Genomic DNA, 20803 nt, shown 5'->3' on the forward strand with positions numbered 1-20803 from the left:
AAATAATTTTATGTTAGTTTTGTAAATTGGTAGTAATTTGGATATTTGTAGTAACGTGAATGATTAATACTCCATGGTGGAAGAGTACTAAACTATATAAATATAATATTCTTTTGTAACAATTTATATAAAATATACTTTCATTTTTGGTTGGTCAATAGAAATAACATGTTTTCTTATTATATAATGATATTATCAACATATTACCTATATTGATCCCTACTTATTTTCATAATAAGTCCATAAAGATATTATTTTTTATTTAAAAGTTAATTTTAAGAGTAAAATTAAACTATTACAAAATCTTCTCATATTATTAAATTTATATTAGCAAAATCATATCACATGAATTAAAATTAAAGAAATAGTTTCTTAGATTTGATATATTAAAAACTGTAGACTTTTTCCCATCCCAAATCTCAGTAAACAAAATAAATTATACTGACTATTTTTGATATGGAAAATGACTAAATGTTTGACCAAATATTGTTCAAAAGAATAGACATGTCTGAACTTTAAAGTGTAAATAAGAGAAAAATATGTACCAAATGAGGAATAAATCAAGTACACAAATAATAAAAAATCAAATCTAAAAAAGGAAAAACAATAATAATAAATTAAATAAATTCCAGTCCTAAGTAAAGGAAAAAAGGAAAATAAATAAATATAAACCCATAGAAAATATAACCAAATTATTTTAAATAAAACTTTTTTTATTTTTAAAACTCAAACAAATCTATTTTTTACCGTAATTTTGTCGTATATCATAGTTTCACATAATTTCCAAATATATAAATTTTCATCCCAATTATTTTTGAAGATTTCATACCTAATTTTACGGTCAACTTATACTATTTGACTCTCAAAATTCAAACCGTGTCGATCGGAAATAAATTTATTTCTGACCATAATTTTGTCATATATTTTTAACATAATTTCCAAATATATAAATTTTCATACCAATTATTTTTGAAGATTTCATACCTAATTTTACGATCAACTTAAATTATTTGACTTTCAAAATTCAAATAGTGTCTATCCGAAAAAAATTAAAAGGTTACTTTAAATTTAAGGCGATACCTTGGGAACCAAGTACCTTGTCACTTGTCAGTGGCATCCTCGTAATTATGAAACCTTAATAGACCCAATTACGTCTAATGAAAATATAGCTGTAATCCTTTTAATTTAATGAAGAAACCGCCTTGTTCCGTATTCCCAGAATTACTTCCCTACCCCACTACATAAACTGCTTTTTCTAATTCACTCTCTATCTCTCTACGTGAATTACACGCGCTGTTAATTAACCAAATAATGACAAATTAATTATTTGTTTGACTAGATTTTGAATAAATAAATCTTAACCCCTTAAACTTATCAATATACTCTATTTCAACAAATGAACTAATTTGTGTTTCGATTGAACACCTCAATTTTTACTAACATGTTTCATGATATATTTGATTAGTTTTCTTGAAATGAGATACATAAAATGTCATTTTCTTTATTCATACATATTCATCTCAATGAATCGTAAAATTTCAAATATTTTCTACTAGAGATCGATGTATATGATTATACGAGATGACATATTTTATGTAGTTAATTTAACGTTCACATGAAACAGACTAAAAATTAAATGAGATCATATAAATCACGTTATAAAATCTCAATCATTTTTACTTGTGATTAATACATATAATTTAAGAAAATAGCTTATTTTTTATAATTAACTTAACTATTCAATAAATGAATAAAAAATACATACATTTTTTCACTCCATAATTTGAATTGAAAGTAAAATTTAACTAGAACTCTTCTTAAGAAGTTTAAGTGTTCAATCGAAACAATACTTAGTTTCGGTATCTATATAAAACATATCAACAAATTCAAAGGACTAATCATATATTACATTACGCGTATATTAAAAACTTGGTCAAACAAACTATAAATAACATCGGGAGAGTGCATAACACTCCACCTCCTCGCGCGTGAAGTATACAAGTCTGCTTACAATAAAACATGTCATGCATATCATGCATAAGATAATCATCATGTATGCATGACATGTATGACATACATGACAGCTCATAACACATTCATCACTTCCCATAAATCTCATATATAATACTCATTAATTACATGACCAAAATTAACTTTTTCACACCTTTTTCACACACTAAAAACACACAGTCCTTTTTATTTTCACTCAATATATAATATTCATCTCCCTTTAATGCTTTTTTTGACCACTTGGGAAAAAGTGAAGTGAGAACAGCAGCAGTGTAACAGAGTAGAGAAAAAAACAGAGTGAAAAGGACCATAAAAACCAGGTACTATTTGTTTAATTTAATGCATAAAAAAATGTTTTTTTATAATGGGGTTTTGTTGAGATTTGTGAAAAATGGTTTTTTTTTTGTGGACTTGGTAAATTTTGGTGTTTTTTTTTTGTTCTCTATATACGTGAAATTTACACAGAGTGAGAGTACAGAGGGGGCTAAAGGGTTACGAAATTTACCTTTTGTCAGATTCTGGGGAGGAGAAATCTTGGCCATAGATTCCTAATCTGTGTAGTATTTTTTTTGGGTTGTGTTTTTTGGGGATAAATAGGAGTGTCTGATCCGATTTTTTGTTTCTCTTTTGGTTGCTTTTTTTGTTGAGAAGAACAGAAGAGGAAGAAGTAGGAAGGAGGAAGAAAGGGGTTGTGATATATGTCGGCAAATTTCTGTTTGGCTGTGATTAGAGCTCCATTGAAGCTCTGGGTATCTGTTTCTTCAGTGATATTTGGTCTTTGCATGCAACAAATCCTCTGCTGTGATCATCAGCAGCAGGGTACTACTCTGTTTTTCACGACTGTTTCGATGCGTTTGAGGCCCAAAAGGTACTGTTTTCTTCTTTTCCCTTAAACCCCTTTTTGAGGGTTTAGTTTTTTTTTCGGTTAGTTTTTGTGTGTTTTTGGGTGATTTTGATGCTGATCTGTAATGGGTTTTTGCTGATTTTTGATTTGCAGGACTTGTTCTGGTGTTGTTTGCTTTGGTGGATTTCATATAAACCGATTTTTACATCCTATTTTGCTCTTGAGACGGCCGATTACTTGATATTTTTTTGCTGAGTTTTTCAAATTAAATTCAAATTTGTTTCTGCTTCCTTTTGATAAACCAATTTTCTGGGCATAGTTTGAGGGGTTTTGAAGATTTGAAGAAATCATGAAAATGTTTGAGTCTCAGAGACAATTTCAGAAATCGAAGGTTAGGGAAGAATCAGCCCGACCCATGAGGAAAATCCGGATCGTTTGTGACGACCCGGAAGCTACTGATTCTTCTGATGATGAAGGGGTTGATGTATCGAAACCCAAACGATTTGTTAGGGAGATTTATCTTCCTGTTGTTAGCTCTTTTACCCTGAAAAAAATACCTGAAACTGAAAGTTCTTGTCAAGATAGCAACAATGGTGACAAAAAGAGTAGAGGAGGGGTTTTAGCTAAAACCCCTAAAACCCCGAGTTGCCCGAGGCCCTCGTCTTCGAAATACCGAGGTGTTCGCCAGCGTAAATGGGGGAAATGGGCTGCTGAAATTCGGGATCCTTTTAAATCTAGGAGGGTCTGGCTTGGTACTTATAGTACTGCTGAAGAAGCTTCTCATGCTTATGAAATGAAAAGGCTTGAATTTGAAGCGATGGCTAAGAGTAATTCAAATACTGATGTGTCTGAGAAGAGCTCGAATAACGAAAGTAACAACAAGAATCGTCGAAAGGTCAACAATGTTGGTTGTGTATCTGAGGATGACTCTGCTCAGAGTTTGGTGTCACATACTTCACACACATCTCCAGCATCAGTTTTTGAAATGGATTCATTGACTTCTGGTTCAGCTGCAGTGTCTGAGGTTAACAACAACGACAAACTTGTCGAGCAGCTACTGGATGATGATAAGCTGGGATTGATGGAGGATAGTTTATCGCTCGCTGACATTGGTGCACGAATGGATTTCGATACGGAGATGGACATGTTCTTTGCTGGGAATGATAATTTTTGCCAGAGTCTTGATGACTTTGCTGTCAATGATTTCGAGGATCTTCCAATATGTGGACTTGATGGGCAGTTGCCTGATGATTTACCTGATTACGATTTCGACTTTGATTTCGATGGATACAATGATGCTTGTGCTTGGATGGATGATGCAGCAACTGCTCCACTGATGAATGGAACAACAACAACACCCCTCAATATTGCATTATGCCCATAAGTTTTGCAGCTATAGGAGTTTCAATATTTATTAGTACTCTATTAGTTTATTTATTAGTAATCCATAGAGAGTTTTTATGTCTCAAGAATCATTAAACTTAGCTTCTCGAGACCGCGGTCTTTCGCTTTTCAAGTGAGTTTTGATTAGTCTTTACATTATGTTACAAGAGAGTTTTGAGACTTTGAGTTTTGAGGTATGTGTTCTTGTCTTTGAAGAAGATTGAGTCAATAGTCCCTTTGGGTTTTTCCTGTGCTGCTAGAGCCGTCCAAAGGCCTATTGAATCTCGATTTTCGGTTTAGTCTCAGACTGTTTACTGTTTATGAGCTATGTTATGAAACTTATATATGATATTTGGTTCTTCATTTTACCTATTGATTATGATTTTGTATTAGTTTGTGATATTGACATTGTTTGTTGATTGCTAAGTTGACATATACATATCTATAGTTTGGTATTGAAAGTTACAACTCCTATTCTATAATCACTTGCTCTTTTGTGTTCACCAATGTTTGGATTCGTGCCTCGGTCCAGACCCTTCGATGGTCAAAGGTGAAGGAATTTCAACCCTCTCTTCATATATCGACGGTGTGTTTTGATGGTATGTTTTGATGATAAGTCTCTTATTGGATGTGTTTGGGTCAAATATTTTCTTGATTGGATGTATAGACTGTAGTGTAACCTTTTTGGTTGCTTTGCCAAGCAAATGATATCAAGAACTAAAGGTAGATGAGAGATGTATAGACTGTAGTGTACCCTTTTTGGTTGCTTTGCCAAGCAAATGATATCAAGAACTAAAGGTAGATGAGAGATGTATAGACTGTAGTGTACCCTTTTTGGTTGCTTTGCCAAGCAAATGATATCAAGAACTAAAGGTAGATGAGAGATGTATAGACTGTAGTGTACCCTTTTTGGTTGCTTTGCCAAGCAAATGATATCAAGAACTAAAGGTAGATGAGAGATGTCATCTATTTGGGCATGTTTTTGGACTTTGTTATAAGCTGAGAAATACCAGCTGTATTCCAATCTAAAAACTATATTATATAAACCAAAATGTCAATTGGTCCTGCGAATGCTACTGTTCTTCTTTAATTTTAGTTGGACACATTGGGTGTGATGTGGTGGGTAGCAAGTGTGGAAGTGAGATTATTGTGTTTGTTGACCTTTGGGTCATATAGATTGGTTCTCCATAAGTGTACATAATCAAGATTGGTATAAATAAACTTGTTTGAACTTTTTTTTCCAATGATGGTAGTGTTTGAGTCAGCTTAGTACGTATTTTAACCGTGTAAGCATATACACGCTATCAATACAAGTATCACGTGACTCTGCACTCTCATGATAAGACAAATCAGAAGAAATCACCTCTTTCGCACTCTCATGAAAAGACAAATAAGAAGAAATCACCACTTTCGATAGTATTAAATCATGAATTTTTTTTAATCAATTTTATTGACCACGAGATCGATGCTTGAGTTATTGAATGTTTTTGTTTGATTAGTGTAGGGAAGAAGAGTGAGGGCACTTCATCCTAGTAGGGCCACACATATCACGGGTCAAATTGAGAAATAATAGACCATGATTTGTTCATAATCATGAATTAAAAAAGGTTTAGAATGTGCTTTCATTTGTTAACAACTAATCTTATTTTCGTAAGGCGTGAACTAGCGATAAGTGAAGTGAGTAAAGGTCGTAGAAGACTTAAGTTCATATATCTCAATAAAGATAAAGTACTAGTTTGATCTTTCTCATTCACCAAAACTCTCTAAGTCCCTCGATATTTGTATTGTCTTAACATATTCAGTATATTATCATATGTTGTGTCTTATTGCATCACATGCAAACATACAACGACATTCATGGTTCCACCTCATGATTTCAATATATCATATTCGAGATTAGAGTGAACTTGTAGAATATCGATTAATTAATTAAAAATAAAATTACTCTTAAATCTTATTTTAAGTATTTGATAAATATTTAGACATTGACACAATAAGATTATTTCCTACTTGGTGGTTTGCTTAGTCATCTCAAAGATTATTTGATGAAAGAAAAGTATAATAGAACTTGGTGGAACATAATATATAGTTTAAAACGTAACATCTGTTGACGACATTTTTCCATGTTGCTTATAATAAATTTTATTGATTGCTTAGATTTCTCGCAATTCCTAATTTATGAACAATTCATCCACACAATTAGTATGTCCATTATTTTATTTAAAAGGTCTTAGTGGGTCAACATTTTTAGTGGACTCACTAGTCACTATACCAAAGTTTATGAGTTCTATTTTTATACAAATTTATGTTTCGTATCTAAAGTTATGGATTCAATTGAATACTTAGCTATAATATTGCATACGCTTATGTTAAGAATTTGCATCGTCTTCAACAATCCCACATGCTCATGTTAGATATCTGAACCGTTGGTAATATAAGTTGGGAGTTTAATAAAGGGGAAATAATGAGTTTAAAGTAGGGGTAAAATAATAAATTTGCATATTATATACTGTATGTTTTATCATTGCTTATTTTTTCATTACTATTATGATTTATTATACTTGAGTTTGAGTAGATACTTCTTGAAAAACCATTTCACTTTTACGAAATAAGAATAAGGTCCACATACATTTTATTTTCTTAAAAAATCACTAAATATATTATTGTTATTATATGTTGTATATACTATACATTCCCTTTTTGTATGATGAATTATATAGTTACCAAAAATATATGCATTAAATTAAAAGTTTTATTTTTAGTAAATCTAGTAGTACAATCTCTATTATTTAAACTATACATTTTGTCTGCCAGTAAACCTATCTCAAATTGGTAGTACTAGGAGAACTGCCATAATTAGTCTTGCAAGTTGTATTTGTCTTTAAAAAATTATGCCAGGTGTGACATATTTGTATACATAAATATAAAAATTGCCACAAATAATGTTTGCGTGTAATATAAAAAAATTATTAATAGTTGAATCTATAATCAGTAGTGGCACCTACCTATTTTTGGCTAGGTCTATTTTTCCTTTTCATTTTTCACTTTACTTTTGGAAATGATACTTATTCTGGATTCCTACTCATTGTCTGGTATCTACTCGTTCAATTAATTCAAATTCATATTAAGGACAAAACGCTTTTTATATAAAACTACTCTATGTTCAGGGCTCGAATGAAATGAAACATATGCCAACATATTAGTCTTTATTTTATTTTTATGCAACTAGAAATTTAAGGTTATAACTTATAAGCAACAGATTTAGATAAACTCATTATTAGAACGGAAATTGATTATATAAGTTTAGTGCTAAGAATTTGAAAGAATAAATCAATGGATTCAAATTATAAATCCGATTCTGTCTGCTCTAATTAAGATTTGTGAGATTTATTTTAGTGGAAGATACATTATTCATCCCCTAATATGAGGGAGGGAGATGTAAAAAGAAATAACATTAGAATTTTCCATTTATTAAGATGTAATATACTAAGATAGTCAAAATAATTAAATTAGTAACTATGCATGATGATCATGACAAAGATTCCATATATTATGTGTAGTTTTAGCAATAAATCATGTCATATATATTTCATGCCATTTCTGCTAATTTTAGAATTTTGCTTATTTCTTTTATTTCCTTTTTTTCCCCCCTTTTTGATCGTCAAAGAAAGTTGAATAAATTTGGTGTAGCCATACAATTGTCTCCAATCACCAAAGAATAGGGCAGAAAATTTTTGTCCACATAATTTTTATATTAAATTAATTAATACAAATATTTAATTTGTATGCACATATAATTATTGAATTATAATTAAGAAATATATATTCTTACCTTAAATTTTAATTTCTAAGATTAGCTTATATTGCTAGGACAAAATATGCCTAGTCCACTAGAACATATGTGAGCCTCCAATTCATTCACGGCATTTTCATATGATGTATAACATTATTGTATATTTCTCATATTTTTTAGAATATTGACCGAAGACACTTAAAGATTCCTCTTTTAGGAATCACTCGTGTATCGACCCACACTTCCACATCTGCATCATGTATTGCATCACTAAACTTGCACTTCAAGCACTATTTTTAGTCTTGCTCAACCTGAAACCTTTAGACTCTACCTCCAATCCAAAAGCCAACCTAAATTAACCTGCCCTCGTATCTTGTCACTCAATACTATACTATCATTTGTAAATAACTTACACCATGATACATCCCTTAGAATATATCGTCAAAAGGGAAGCTAGATATTTTGCTAAGATTATTCAAAACATTAATTTATATCTCTCAAATATGTTTTTGACCTACATGCAAAGTTTTATATTCTATATGTACAATGTTTTTCGATGAAAAATGTTCGAGTGACCACCTTTGAGTCTATGTAGCTACACCCCTAGTATCGCGTCAAGGGGACACATTTTTAAAAAAAATAAAAATTGTTGGAATTCTTTTTCCTTCTTTATTTTCTCTTTTTCCCTTTGAAATATGGCCTGCTGGGAATTGAAAAGTGGCCTCATAGAGACAGATAGTAGTTTTTAGGACAATCAAATTGGGCCCATTCATTATGATTTTGACCCGTTCCATTTTTTGCCTTATAGCAAAAGAAAAAGGGAATAGCATTTTTAATCCTTTAATTATCGTTAAATTCTGATTTGGTCCATAAAATATGACTTAAAATATTAAAACTTTTTATCAACAAAATATGTGTTTTTAGTTTCTTTACGTAGAAAACATGTTAATTTTAGATTATTTTTAAAATTATATCATCCTCAAATATTACATATTTGTCATTAAATAGAATTATGATTGGTAATGCGATCAATTTGTGAAGAGTCACCAACATAAATATTTATTGTAAATAACTTTAATATAAAAAACTTAAAGTGCTTAATTAGATATTACAAGAAATAAAACTATAATTTATTAGCAAATGAGGGATCAAAATTGCTATTTGTACCCAAAGAAAAATACAAAAAGAATTTAGTTTTTTAAAAAAGAAAGAAATGAGAATGTGGATTAATTAGAGCCAAGTATTAATAAAACACATGGATTAATTAGCTATGTCCCATCTCAAAATATAAAAATGAAGAAAAACAATACTTTAAACATCAATGATTTTAGAAGATGTCCAAATCAAATCAATGTTTTTATTTTGAAAAAATTAGTAATTATGTGGTCTCGTCCTCAATTGTAGATTTAAGTAACTCGCTTGTTTCAATTTGTTTATTTTAATTTTTTTTATTCACAGAAAGAATATTTCTTTTATTTTTGATAACTATTTAATTTCTAACTTTCTCTATAATATATTTAAAATTACATAAATAACATTTTGATTTATTATATATTTTAGTTTAGAATCACAAAATTTAAAAAGCACGAATTATTAGTATTAATTAAAAATAATATTTCAATGCAATCTTAGGCTGACTTTATCTCTATTGGCTACACATCATTTTCAAGTCCGTTAACTTATGTGAAAATAATAAAAATAAATAAAATTTTCAAATACTTTTTCAAAGATGTCTGCAAAGTAAAAATTAAGTAGGGCCAAATTATGGGCAGTTGATTGTCCTTTATTCCAACAACATTAATGTTGTCATGTTTCTAGGATACATTTTCTAAATTAAAGGAATCTATAGAAAATGGGAAAATTTAAAAAATAGTAAAAAATTATAAATAAAGGGATGTATAAAATAGTTTTTCCGTTTTAATTTATCTGTCTAATAATAACATAAAAGAAAATCTTTAAATTTTATGATTATAAACTAAAATATATCAGGATGTCCTTTAATCTTATAGTATCTAACGTAACATGTAAAAAATTAGAATTAAAAAGTTGCCTAAAAAAAGAAAGACAGTCTTTATAAAAGGAATTTCATAAAGCGTGTTCAATGTTTAATGTGTATATATAAATATTTTTGGCAAACTAATTTATAATAAAATGTTATCAACGAATCATTTTTCACTCTAAATGTTAACTTATATACATTAATAGCATATACTTATTTCTATATAATCAGGTCACATTTTCATGTTCAATGTTAGATTGTCTTATTTGCAAGATTACAAATCTACTTTTTATGAAGGATCACCATGGATATCTTCGGAATGACTTGAAAATATATTTTTCTCTATGCATATTTTTAGTTGGTGGTTGAATATTGGTGTACTAAACCTCTTTTGAATATTCATGTTGTTAGACTAATGAAAACAACTAGTAGTCCAAAATAAATTTTGCTTCTCTTTCATTTTATCGTAAGATTATAATCCATTTAATTCATATAAACAAAAAAGAAGCCATGGGAGTATATAACAAACATAAAATTATGTTTCGTGGTCCATTTAATGATTGGGTCATATAAATAAAGCCCATTTATCTTTGGGCTGAATTTGCCAGAGGTCTGGTAAAAAGAGTCCAGCCCATTTCAACAGTTAGTATAGTGAACTTAGACACTATATAAGCAATAATGTTGGATGTCATTACATCGTTTTCTATCAGACTCTTTAAAAATATTGTCACGCTCGTGTTGGATTATCTAAAAATGCATTACTTTGAACTGACACTTATCCAACAATGTTTTTGAAAAGTCTGAGCAAGATAAATCGGAACTATAGCTCGTGGTTTAGATAATAGTAGTGCTTACTAATAAAACACAAAACACTACTTTGAAAATTCACTAGTATTTTCTCTATTGGGCTAGGCCCGTTGGGCCGGCCTGGCCTAATCCGTGATTTGATAGGATTGGACTACGATTTTTGGAGCCCATTTAAGAAAAGAGTTTTTTAGCCCGGCCTGAATAAGCCTGTCGATTTGTGGGGCTTGAGAAATATGGATAGGGCCGGCCCGTGGGCCAAATAAAAATAAATTACAATAGAGTATTAAAAATAACAAGAGTCTAAACTCAAAATCTGTTTAAAGTTTGAAATATGACAATTTAAATACAAATTACGTTTATAAAATATGTACTGCATAAAATAAAAATTCCCTAAAATTTCTAGGAATCACTACATAGGCCGTAGCCTATGGAATATTGTCATAGTTTTTGTGTTTTATTATGATCATTGGAAAACAATTAAGTTAATATTTTTATTTAGCTATTTATGCTTTTACTTGAAATCAAACTTAATAAATATTATAAAGATAATTTTATTTGTGGATTTGATAAACAAGTAGTAACACTAACACCATGTAATATTATCTTGTCGATATTTATGATATTATTTTTAAATTATAATTTAATTTAAAAATTTATAAAAAATATATTTTTAAGAAAAGAGGGCTGGCCCGGCAAGGCCGTAGCCCACATGCATACTTGTGGGATGGGCCGACCATTTTCTGGACCACACCAAAAATGGGCTAGCTCGGCCTGACCCGTCAAATTTCAAAGTCTGTATGGGTTAGCTCTAATGGGGTGGGCCAGCCCATATTGACAGCTCTAGTTATACACATGCCAAAGGAATAACTATCGAAATCCTCATCATTTTACATGTGTGGTCTCTTATTCGATTCAAATGTACTTGGAAATATTGAAAGATATTAATTTCTGAACCGTTCATTAAGATGATGTATTGGAATAATGTCACGAATAACTAATTACCCGTCCACACCATATAAGATTGGTAAGTCGTTCTATTGTTCTTTAGTTATTTGATGATGTACAAAAGCTTGGTTTTCCCTTCGAATAATGATAAACTATGTCACTACATATTTAATGGTTTCATTTAATATATCAAATGATCAGGTGTATGAAGAGATATCATTACAATATTTCGAACACAATTCACCTAATTAGACATGACGTTTCACTATTGTTTGTCCTTATTTTTAAGAAATAATAAGCTTTGTAACGCTTGTTTGGTTAATTTATAATTTAAAGAAAGCTAAAAGTTGACATTTAACAATAGAATTTCCATTGTAATATTATTTCTTGCCTTGATTGTCTTAAATTATTTCTTAACCAATATTCCAAAACCAAATAAAGTATACAATAAAATAATATCTTATACGCATTCAACAATTCCCTTTTACAGAAAATTCTGTTAATTAATCGAATGATTATCATTATTCTATTTCAGTAATTAAGTACCAAATGGAGTATTACTACATTATGATTATTTTTTTTAAATCGTCGGTGTCTATATCAAAAGCAACTAATTTTGGATTTGGCTTGTAAATAATAAACTTTCTATCAAGAGGTGAATTTAATTTGCAATTATAAATAACCAAACTCACATGCATAGGACTTAAAATCATTTTTTTTTATCTTGTTCATGAAAATACAGAGAAAATAGGAAAGGTATTACTACTGAAGTTTTCTAATATAATTGCCTTTGCAATTTTAAATTAGATACAAAAATTAGGAATTAACGATGGATAACTTCTATCGTTAAACAACAAAAAGTGGTGGTTAATGATTAGCAATGGATTGCTACAAATATATGTTATTTACGAGCTATTTAGTGACGGAATTTATAGTTAATTTTTTTTTAGTGAATTATGTGAATTTGATAAGCAATTAATTATTTTTGCAGAAAATGAAGGAGAAGGAGTGCAAAAATGAAGAAAATAAGAATAATTCAAAAGGAATTATTATCATATTGGGTGTTTATATTCACTGTCAAGGATGTAAACAACAAGTGCTTAAATCCCTTCGTGGCTTTGATGGTATAATTTTTTTCTATGTCATTTAGTTTTTGGATGTTGAATTTTGTCCCCATCACGATTAATTTATCAGATATTTGTTACCTATAATCAATATAGATATTGAATAATCAAAGATGGATTCAAAATTTGAAAATATTAGATTTCTATCACGATCACAAGTAAAATGAAAGTATACGATAATAATTACGTTTACAGCTAAATATTTATAAAAAATTACTGAATTTCTTACATATACAGGGAATTTGAGCAACACATATTGTGTTCCTATGAACTCATATATATTATACTCTAGACAAAAAGGTTTAAGTCAAATGGTGAGAAATTGCCTATGTACCTTCCTTTTTTCTTATACTGAAATATAAATTCGGATTTCTTATGATTTTCACTTATTTTATTGACCATGATGTTCTCTTGCATCATTTTCCTTCATTTTTTTTCTTTTATTAATTATAATTTTTTTACTCACAAATTTAGGGGTGGAGGAAGTTGAGATTGATGAGAAAAATCACAAAGTGGTGGTGAAAGGGAAGAAATTAGATCCTCTAAATGTGGCTGAGAGACTAAGGAAAAAAAGTGGTAAACATGTGGAATTAATTTCTCCAATTCCATCTAAGAAGAAAGAAGAAGAGAAGAAGGAGAAAAAACAAGAGGTATAATTAAACAAGGACAACTTTTCGTAACTGGTAGAATTATTGTCAAAGATTTAAATTGTGAAAATAGTTTCTTGCAAAAATATATGATTGTACATCCTTGTGGATTGTGGTCGAGCCCTTCTATGAACTTTACATATAGCAGATAAAAAAGTTTAGTACATCGAGCTTTTCAAAATTTATTTTTATTCACTAATCTATCTTTTTTGGGGGATGCAGCCTAAGGTTATTGAAGTGATTTTGAAACTATATTTACACTGTGAAGGATGTGCTAAAGATGTCAAGCAATGCATTCACAAAATGCCAGGTACATATATTATTTTATTCTCTCATAATTAGCCATGTCCATAGATATTATTTTTAAATTATTGGTAATGATTTTGAAGCAAAAAAAAAAACAATTGATTAATGAATTTAAGTTGCATATACTAACGATGCATAATTATTATTTTTACCTAAATAGTATTGTTTAACTAATTATAGTAGGCCAATTATTTTTTTTATTAGTACACCTATTCAGTACTATTTCGAAACTATGTCATGTTATTTTGATTGCAAATTAAACAATCAATAAAAAATAATGTCAATATAACTAATTCCAGCATTACTAATATACCATATTCAGTAGAGTTACCAATTAACACTTGCATCATATAGATTTTACTTGTGATGTAAATAATTTTACCTTGCTTTTCTTTCATATTCGATTTCTTTATTTCGGATATCTCCATTCCTTCCTATATGCCTTTCTAGAATCCATCTAAGTAAAAAAAATTATTTTTTATTTTTTTGGATGATGTATGAATAGGGGTTCAAACAGTGGATCCAGAAATGAAGAACAATATTGTGAAAGTGAAAGGATCAATGGATCCACAAAAACTAGTAGAATTCATCAACAAAAAAACAGGAAGACATGCTGAAATTATTAAGAAGATTGACAAAGAGAAAAATGAAAAAACATTATGTGATAAAAATTCATGTGATATTAAAAAATGTTGCAATAATTGCCAACATGATTATCTTCAATTTGTTTATGCTCCTCAAATTTTTAGCGATGAGAATCCTAATTCTTGCTCAATTATGTGAGATAATGAAGTTTAACAATATATTATATTAAGTATTAATTTTAAGATTATAATACAAAATATTCATGTACTTGAGATATCCAAATACAAATTCTAAATTGTATTTTTGTGCAACACTATTTCTTTATTGGTTTGTTTATAATTCTTTGTTACCGTTCAACAATAATAACATACTCAGTATAATCCTTTGTTACTGTTTTTTTTTCAGAATGCTCTGTTATGTTTTCTATAGTAATTTATCATGATGCCTTATTCACTTTCGTTGTAACAATTATAGTGTTTTTTTAATTAGAATAAAGAATACTTACAAATACTACTACTATGTTTAATTCTAGAGAAGTTAGGAGACTTTTAGATGAATCTTCACAATCTATATCGCGTTATTTAAACTCAATTCAATATTACAAATTAATATTAGACATTCTCTACATTTTATCGCCTACTTTGATTTTCGGGATTATAACTAGAACCACCCACCCCTATTCACCTCACATCAATAAACCCGACCCCTGCTACATTGCATTGATCAAAATTGAGCAACATGACTCAGATCGCGCCAATTGAGGGGCACAACATAAGTGTGAAATCAAAAATCATCGCGTAATTGACTTATATAGTCGATAAAAATATCTTAAAACATTAGATACGATGAAGATTTACTAAAATACAACGATGTTTTAGTTCAAATAACAATGTTGTACAAGGAATGCTAGAAAATGATCATCAAGTTTTGTTTACACTACATTGTTCATTTGAATATACGGTTTAGTGTAGCAGCTAAACGGACTCCACCTTGAGCTAGACGCCATAGAACTATTGGATATCGCGATAGGAAATAATCATCTGTTCTCCATATGTACGCGTTTCAACAGAGTTAAAATTCGCGCGCTTGAATTAAATTTATTGAAGAAATTATTAGTAATTTACCTTCTAATGTAGAGCCTTCACTCACTCCTATATATGCCCAGTCACAAGCAGCTTTGATACCTTCACTTGCATATCTATAGGAAGCAACAAATTCTTTATTAGTACTTTATGATCAAACGAGACAGAGGCGAAACCAGGATTTAAAACTTGTAGGTTCTAAATATGTTTTTGAGAAATCTAGTGAATATGTACATATTATAAACTTTTAGAACTCATAAACTTCAAATACTGGATCCGCCTTATGATAAATTTGTTGAATAAACATACATATCAGGGCAGGCTGTTTTGTTGCCACTGCAATTCTCCCATGAATTTACTTGATCAGCCCATCCTGTCTGTATAAGACGAAATTCGTTACGAATATGACGATTGATAAATATCTACGTTGATCAGACTCTTCAAAAATATCGACAGGTGTATGTCATATCTTCCAAAACTAGTGCATTTTTTGGAGGATCTGACAAGGGTGTTGCAATAGCCTAATATAAGATAAAATTAGGTGCTATGTTGCTAGGATCATCAAAAAGCTCATAACTTTTAGAGTATCCGACATACACCTGGAGGCATTTTTGGAGGATACGAGCAACATAGTTAAAACTTAAGAGCAATTGTTTGTACCGTGATGTTCTTCTGAATTGCATCGACTAGTTCATCTACGTTAGAATCATCGTATCGTTCTTCTACAGTTTCGATTATGTTGGAATCCCAGACCTATTAACAAACAACATTAGTTTCAGCAAAACATAATGTGGATATGGAAATTGTTTGTTTTTGTCAAAAAAAAAAAAAAAACTTACATGATGGAGAACTGTTTTTCTAGTGTACCAATGAACATCTATTGTATTGCCTCCTCTGTCTGAAGTAAATCCAACATGTAAAGGCTGCATATATGAACCAAAAAAACCATACCTCAACACTACTAAAAACAGGGTGAAAATCGAGGGCCAAAACCAACGTAACACATAAATAGACACTCAAATTTGACCTCAACTGACAGTCAAACACTCCAACTCTGAATATGTATATCTAGACATCTCAACTCGTCTCCATTGTGTCAGTTCAACAACTACAACTTACAAAATGATCATCTAGACACCTCTAAAGTTTTGTGCCATGTCAGTGAGGATGTGTTGGAGTGCTTACTTGTCACCTGAGACCAGGTTTGATTGTTTATGTATTATGACTTTTTAAAATTTAACATATTTATTTACCTGATGAATGTCCCCAAAAAAGTGAGAAAGGAAGAGAAGTGATTCTGTCAAATTATCTGATATTTACTCAAAAAAAAAAAACACAAGTTAAAATTCTATTAGTATCAATTTTGATTGAAAATAAAAGAATGAAACAAGAAAGATTTAGAATAAACATTACATGTTGAAACATGATCATTGCCTTTGTTATAACTGAGTAGCTGGTTAGTGTAATTGTAAATTGCTCCAGCTACACATCTATCTTCAACTCCATCTTCATCTTTACAGTCCCCTGTATACAACAATAACAAACGATTACGCCTTAGTGCCAAACAAGTTTGCTACGTGAATTTTCAAGGACAGTCCTGTACACTAAATTTCAGCAATTGTGAGGTGCCTTACCTTGCATTTCTATAACTAGTTGTTTCAGTGACTTGAACTCGTAACTCCTCATCACTAAAGAGATAATGTTCACCGTTGTGCCAAGACTCCCCTAGGCCAATTTTGTAAAATATAAAAACAAAGTACTAGAAGTTTTTTATATTTTCTACTGGCGTTATACATGTTACAAAATAATTAGTCGACCATCACTATCACTTTTGCTCTATTTTCACCGTGTAATTTTCTGGCAAAGGAAAATTCAATTGAACCTCCTTGGCCTACCTTTAGCTCCACCTTTTCTCTGACTCAAACAAGTTAGGGATCGACTATACGAATTCTTACTATTCATACTAAACACATTTTGTACCAATATTATTTCTCTATATTTTCTATAGACATATCGAAGTTAGTACTTACTTTTATATTGATAATTGCAAAGATTATCAGGGGTATCAATGTAATGAAGAGGTGATGACCAATGATAATGGAATTTAACACGATCTGCCCATATACACACACTTGCCAAATCACCATTTGCTGATGTTGGCAACAATTTTTCAACTGCATCTGCAGCAGCTTTACTCAATCTTGACTGTCACAAATAAAATAAAAATTCAAAATTATGTCACAACTACAATGTAAGAAATCAAAAAACAAAATTTTGAAAGACCATTTTAACCTATATTGCACTGACTCTTCAAAAATGTTGTAAAGTAATTTTTTTGGAGGATTTGAGATGAGTACAACAATATTAAGGAGAGCCTGAGTAACATAGCTTTATGATCGATTCAAAAGACACAAACACATATAAAATCTTTCTATACAAAAAACATCATTTATATTAGAGACATAAGTCATCGGTTCAAATCCGAGAAAGGGGCTTTGTAAAAAATTAGGCATGGTGCAATAACATTTTACAAAAGTTTGAGTAACACAAGTTTTAATTAAATGGTAGAGTAATTCGTACGATATAGAAAATCATAACATGAGTGATTCATATATATATAACATACATGGTGTAGAAGATCATAACATGAATGATTCAACGGATACAAACACATATAAGATCTATCTATACAAATAAAAAATAAATTAGAACCTGAGCAATCTTGCAAACAGTGTAATGACCATCAAGTCCCCATCCATGAACTACTGGAAAAAGAAACAAGACAGCCACCATAGACAAAAATACATGAAATTTGTATAACTCCATTTTTGCTACTCTCAAACTAAAACCTACCAAATTCACAGTAATTTTTTGGTCTTTATAATAAACTAGGCAAAAAAACAGGGGCTAGTGTGAACTGTATGAATACATGGAAAAAATGTAAAGAAAATATTTATGAGGCAATCAAAAATATTAATGATTTGATGAATCTTGGTTCACATTGGACTATTTTTATGAATACTCCCTCCATCCAATTCTATTTGTCATGTTGCGTTTTTCGAAAGTCAATTTGACTAATTTTCAAAGTTAAATTAGATTACATTAATTCGATATTTTAAACAAAAAAATTAGATATTCAAAAACTTTATGAAAAGTACTATAAATTGCATTTTTTTGCATATCAATATGATGAGAAAATACATCTTAAAATGTTAGTCAAAGTTCTTATAGTTTGACTCTAAAAATAGAAACCATGACAAACAATAGTGGACGGAGGGAGTACTTTCTAAGAATGATAAGTCCCCCTATTATCTTTCTTTATTTAAATATTAATGTTAATGTTAGTTCATTTGGTTCAGGGCTCGAACCTCGAACCTCAACTTTAAATATGTTCACATGTAGCCTACTTCTTTTGTAGAATTTTAGTCCTTAGAATTAAGTATTCTTTTCCCCTCAATTTATATGGAATTGTTTGAATTCGAGAGTCAAACAAGTTTTTTTACTGTAATTTTCCAAATGTGTTTTATATATTTTGAATTGTTATTTATAATGACTTATAATATTTTATTTTATTTTTACGTAATTTCCAAATATAAAGATTCTATGTTCAAATTTATGATCGAGTTTAATAAGTTTGATTCTCTGAATCTCAATTATGACACATAAATTGATACCTAAGGTTATCATTATCATTTATCTATAAAGAATATCCTTTTGGTTTTAAAATCTTAAAGATGCTTTTTTTAAGACTTTAAAAAGACAGAAAATAATGAAAAAGTTGAAAGATTTTTGTAATCGTGCTGGTAAAGGAAAGCAATTTATTGAGAGAAGGCGTAACGGCTCAAATGGGAATGACCATTTGTTTTTGTACTTTTTTCAGATTCTGTTGATTTAATTGATTTTATTCTCATAAAGGGGAAAAAAGAATTTTTTAAGTGGGATAATAGTGACATCAAAAAAACGAATCACCTTCTTCGTTATAGTATTAAGTCTTAATATAAAATTACAGAGCATAAGTGGCAAGTTGTTGATCGTTATAGTTTGCCTTAGGCTCAAATGTCAAAACCAAAAAAAATCAAAATCGAATGTAAAAATCCAATCTAAAATTACGCGGTTAAGTAAATTTATACTACTTAATTACTCATCATAGCTATAGATTGCTATAATTACCACTCACGACTAACATTATATATTAATTACGCGGGCTGACTTCGAGTTTGTATAATTAGCCACGTTTGTATATGTATAATTAGCCAGAATATACAAATACATATGTATAATATACAATTATCTAAGCTATATAAATATACATATACAATTCACCTTTCTCCCACTCTTTGCCCCCTCTCTCTCGCCTCTCTCCTCTCTCCTCTCTCTCCCAATCTCGCTTGCCTCTCTCCTCCCTATAACATATAGCTACGCATTGTAATTATCAAACTATAGCTATGGAGAGTAATTGGGCTATTTTTGAATGGCTATACGTGAAAGTTCCCCTTGTTATTTCTTCAATCTAAAAATAAAAAAAATTCTAGAAATTTGCATATCCAATACAAATGGGCCGAATGTCCACCCTTAGTTACATCGTAAATGACAACTAAATATTAACAAGCGATCCAAAAACTAGGAGTAATTTCCCTGAATAGTCACCCATGTTTAGGAAATTACCTAGGAATATCACTTATGTTTGTTTTAGGACCACAATATCACCTAACTTTACCTCTTTTCCTCAAAATATACTTGACACAAAAAAATATTATCTCTCTCCTAATAGGATGCCATGTCACATTATTCCTTTTTTATTATTAACATTTTTTTAATTCCTTTTTTATAATTATCATTTTTTAAAATTCTTTAAAAACATTATATCCTTTGTAGTTTGATAATATGGTTACCTTATTACTCTAATGAATTAAAATATCAACAAAAAATGGAGTCTGAAGCTAAAAGGGTCATTTTTCTCCTTCAAAAAACAAAAAGGGCACATCAAAAAAAAAAAAAACCAAAAGGGCAAAATTCCTCTTGACGGATTGATTTTCTTCTGATAAAAATTGACGCCGTTCCGTTAAAAGAAATAAAAATCACTGCCTTAGCAGTGATTTTCTAAAAAAAAATAATTATTTCTTTAAAATCGCTGCTATAGCAGCGTTTTTATAAAATAAAAAAAATTAAAAGTGAAATCGTTGCTATAGCAGCGATTTTTTGTTAACGAATTAAAAAAAAAACATAAAGAACAAGTTTTAAATTACATAAATTTCCGGCGGCAGCCATTTAAAAAAAA

At 29.9% G+C, this 20803-nt stretch overlaps 2 protein-coding genes across 2 annotated transcripts; one reads left to right on the forward strand and one right to left on the reverse strand.

Moving 5' to 3' along the window:
* Positions 1-2187: 2187 nt before the first annotated feature.
* LOC102603135 (ethylene-responsive transcription factor ERF118-like) lies at positions 2188-4609 on the forward strand. The gene is made up of 3 exons (XM_006344066.2): positions 2188-2330; positions 2662-2878; positions 3008-4609. The coding sequence occupies exon 3, from the start codon at positions 3204-3206 to the stop codon at positions 4236-4238; it is 1035 nt and encodes a 344-aa protein (XP_006344128.1). The 5' UTR covers positions 2188-2330; positions 2662-2878; positions 3008-3203; the 3' UTR covers positions 4239-4609.
* A 10645-nt stretch (positions 4610-15254) lies between these two features.
* Positions 15255-18428, reverse strand: LOC102603473 (endonuclease 2). Its single transcript, XM_006344067.2, has 9 exons — positions 18238-18428; positions 17556-17730; positions 16939-17049; positions 16779-16834; positions 16365-16448; positions 16186-16278; positions 15835-15902; positions 15568-15641; positions 15255-15483 (listed from the first exon to the last, which is right to left on the reverse strand). Exons 1-9 carry the CDS (start codon positions 18349-18351, stop codon positions 15389-15391), a joined length of 870 nt encoding a protein of 289 aa, XP_006344129.1. The 5' UTR covers positions 18352-18428; the 3' UTR covers positions 15255-15388.
* Positions 18429-20803: the final 2375 nt, after the last annotated feature.

The sequence above is a fragment of the Solanum tuberosum genome, unplaced genomic scaffold (genome assembly GCF_000226075.1).
Source record: "Solanum tuberosum cultivar DM 1-3 516 R44 unplaced genomic scaffold, SolTub_3.0 scf00051, whole genome shotgun sequence".
Classification (NCBI taxonomy): domain Eukaryota; kingdom Viridiplantae; phylum Streptophyta; class Magnoliopsida; order Solanales; family Solanaceae; genus Solanum; species Solanum tuberosum.